This window comes from Tiliqua scincoides, chromosome 1, assembly GCF_035046505.1.
Source record: "Tiliqua scincoides isolate rTilSci1 chromosome 1, rTilSci1.hap2, whole genome shotgun sequence".
NCBI classification, from domain to species: domain Eukaryota; kingdom Metazoa; phylum Chordata; class Lepidosauria; order Squamata; family Scincidae; genus Tiliqua; species Tiliqua scincoides.
Window position 1 is genome coordinate 300624751 of NC_089821.1, and position 2774 is coordinate 300627524.

Genomic DNA, 2774 nt, shown 5'->3' on the forward strand with positions numbered 1-2774 from the left:
GGTGGAGTCACCCTTCCATTTAAATCCCCGGCTATAAAATGGGCTCAAGGAGAAGCGGGAGCTCAGCGGCGGAGCCACCTGGGGACGGGGGAGTGGGCGCCTGCAGGAGAAGAGTGGGGGTCCCTGCAAGAGGCAAGGAGACCCCTGCAGAAGGAGAAGGGGTCCCTGTAAGTAGAGAGAGGACCCCTGCAAGAGAAAGGGGGCACCTGCAAAAGGCGACCCCTGCAAGAGGGGGGACCCCTGCAAGAGGAGAGGGGGTCCCTGCAGAAGGAGAGAGGACCCTGCAAAAAAGAGGGGGTCCCTGGAAGAGGGACTGGGCGCCTGCAAGAGAGGAGGCGCCTGCAAGAGGAGAGGACCCCTGTAAGGGGGACCCCCGCAAGACGAGAGAACACCCCTGCGAGAGGGGGGCGCCTGCAAGAGCGGACGGGACCCCTGCAAGAAGGGGGCGCCTGCAGGAGGAGAGGGGACCCCTGCAAGGGGGGGTCCCTGCGAGAGGAGAGGGGCCTCCCCCGGCCTGCCCGCGCGATGCTGCCCTCGGGGGGCGCCCACGCCTGGCAGGTGCTGGTGCAGGCGGCGGCCTGCGTGCTGCTGCTGCTGCCGCGCTTCCTGCTGACGGCGGTGATGCTGTGGCTGCTGGACTTCCTGTGCATCCGCAGGCGGCTGCTGCTGAGCTCGGCGGAGGGGGGCGCGGCGGCGGAGGCGGAGGACCCCCCCGACGACCCCCCGCTGCGCGTGTCGGACGCGGACCGGCTGTGCACGCTGGCGTCGCTGCGCGCGGTGTGGCGCGGGCAGAAGCTGGACCTGTTCAAGGCGGCGCGGCTGGGGGGCGCGGCGCCCGACCCGGAGGTGGTGCAGCTGGAGGGGCGCGCGCGGCGGCGGCGGCGCCTGCTGGACTTCGCGCGGGGGCGGCGCCCGCTGGTGCTCAACTTCGGCAGCTGCACCTGACCGCCCTTCATGGCGCGCCTGCGCTCCTTCCGCCGCCTGGCGGCGCGCCACGCGGACCTGGCCGACTTCCTGCTGGTCTACATCGAGGAGGCGCACCCCTCCGACGGCTGGGCCAGCTCCGACGCCGCCTACGCCATCCCGCGCCACCGCCGCCTGCGCGACCGCCTGCGCGCCGCGCGCCTGCTCCGCGAGGGCGCCCCCGGCTGCGCGCTGGCCGTGGACACCATGGACGACCGCGCCAGCGCCGCCTACGGCGCCTACTTCGAGCGCCTCTACGTCGTGCAGGAGCGCGTCGTGCGCTTCCAGGGCGGCCGCGGCCCCGAGGGCTACCGGCTCTCCGAGCTGCGCCGCTGGCTCAGCCAGTACCGCCTGCAGGGCGCGCCCAGCACCGTCGTCGTGCAGGTGTAGGGGCCGCGCTCGCCGGGAGTAAGGCCCCTCGGCCAGAGGGGGCTGCCTTCTGAGCAGGCGCGGCGAAGGGCGCGCCAGGGACCCTCCAGGAGGCGCCCGGGTACCGGCTTCCTCCCTCCCCCCAGGTGTCTGTGGCTGCCCTCCCGTCCACACCTACTGGAGAGTAAGCCCCACTGACTCTAACGGGCTTACTTCTGAGTAGACACGCACAGAATTGGGCTCTGTGTGAGTTTTCATGCAAGGCACGCCAAGACTCTCCTTCCTGATTCGAATCATGTTGATTTGCCCATCTCCACGTGCATCTCCATCTCTCCCTTTTTTGTATCGTGTGTATGTGCGAACCCGTGTGTACAGCTTTCTGTCTCTTGTGGGGGGGGGACGATCGCGTGTTCCGTGGCAACGAGAAGTGTCAACAGGTTCCGTTGCATGGGGTTTACTCCGGAGTAATAACTGCAGTCACTGGTAATTGTTACTTCTAGGTAAATGTTCATTTAAAAAGTTGCAGCCACCGGCGCGTGCGTGCTTGGTGAGCTGCATCTCCTGCCACGCACGGGTGTTTTGAGTGCATGTGTGCGGTGGCGTAGCTAGAGGAGGGCAAAGCACTGAGTTCTGCAGGGAGCCTCAGGGCAGCGTGCAAGGGGCCCCTCCCCTTCAGAGCTATTCCAGACCAGGAGCCCCCACACCTGGTATGGCTACAAAGGGAAAGGGCCCCTTGCAGGCTGCCCTGAGGCTCCCTGCAGAACTTATTGCTTTGCCCCCCTCTAGCTACTCCACTGCATTGTGTGTTTGTATTGGAGAGAAGTTTTCTACTGTCTGTCTCTTAAAGGGTCTCTAAAAGGATCTCCTCCCGTCTCTAGCATTTCTCTGTGATGACCGGTTTTGAAATGGTTTACTGAAGACCAGGAAATCGAGTCTGATGATCTGAGATGCTGGAGCTGCAAAAAAGGAATGGAAAGGAACCTCTATTTATGTGATTATTTTTCTGTTTGGACATCCTTGGGGAGGTTTTTGTGTTTGGATATTTTTTTGTAAGATGCCTATTTTTTATGAACTTTTTATAACACTATTAATAAAAGAGATTGAGTAAATATGTGATCTGGATCTTTCTAGCTGGAAGAGTTGGCAAAATACTCCCCCCTCCCAACTCCTAGTGTGACACCTGCACCAAGCCCGGAGTCATGCCTCTGCATGCCCTCTGCAGTGAGGGCATTCATTAGTATACTTTTGCCTTTCTGGGTGGCATCATGTACCAGTCTCTACCCCACCCTTATCTTCACAGGAACGCTGTGAGTAGGTAAGAGACCTGCTGTGGTAAAGTTGAAAATGCAGGAGTTTGTTATGACAACCCCATAGTTACCCCCTATTAACCCATTTCTACCCATTCCACAGGTGTACACATTTGGTCCCTGTTGGGGCAGAAA

At 61.8% G+C, this 2774-nt stretch overlaps 1 protein-coding gene across 1 annotated transcript; it reads left to right on the forward strand.

Moving 5' to 3' along the window:
• Window positions 1–525: 525 nt before the first annotated feature.
• DIO3 (iodothyronine deiodinase 3) lies at window positions 526–1353 on the forward strand. The gene has a single exon (XM_066612251.1). The coding sequence runs from the start codon at window positions 526–528 to the stop codon at window positions 1351–1353; it is 828 nt and encodes a 275-aa protein (XP_066468348.1).
• The last annotated feature ends 1421 nt before the right edge of the window (window positions 1354–2774 follow it).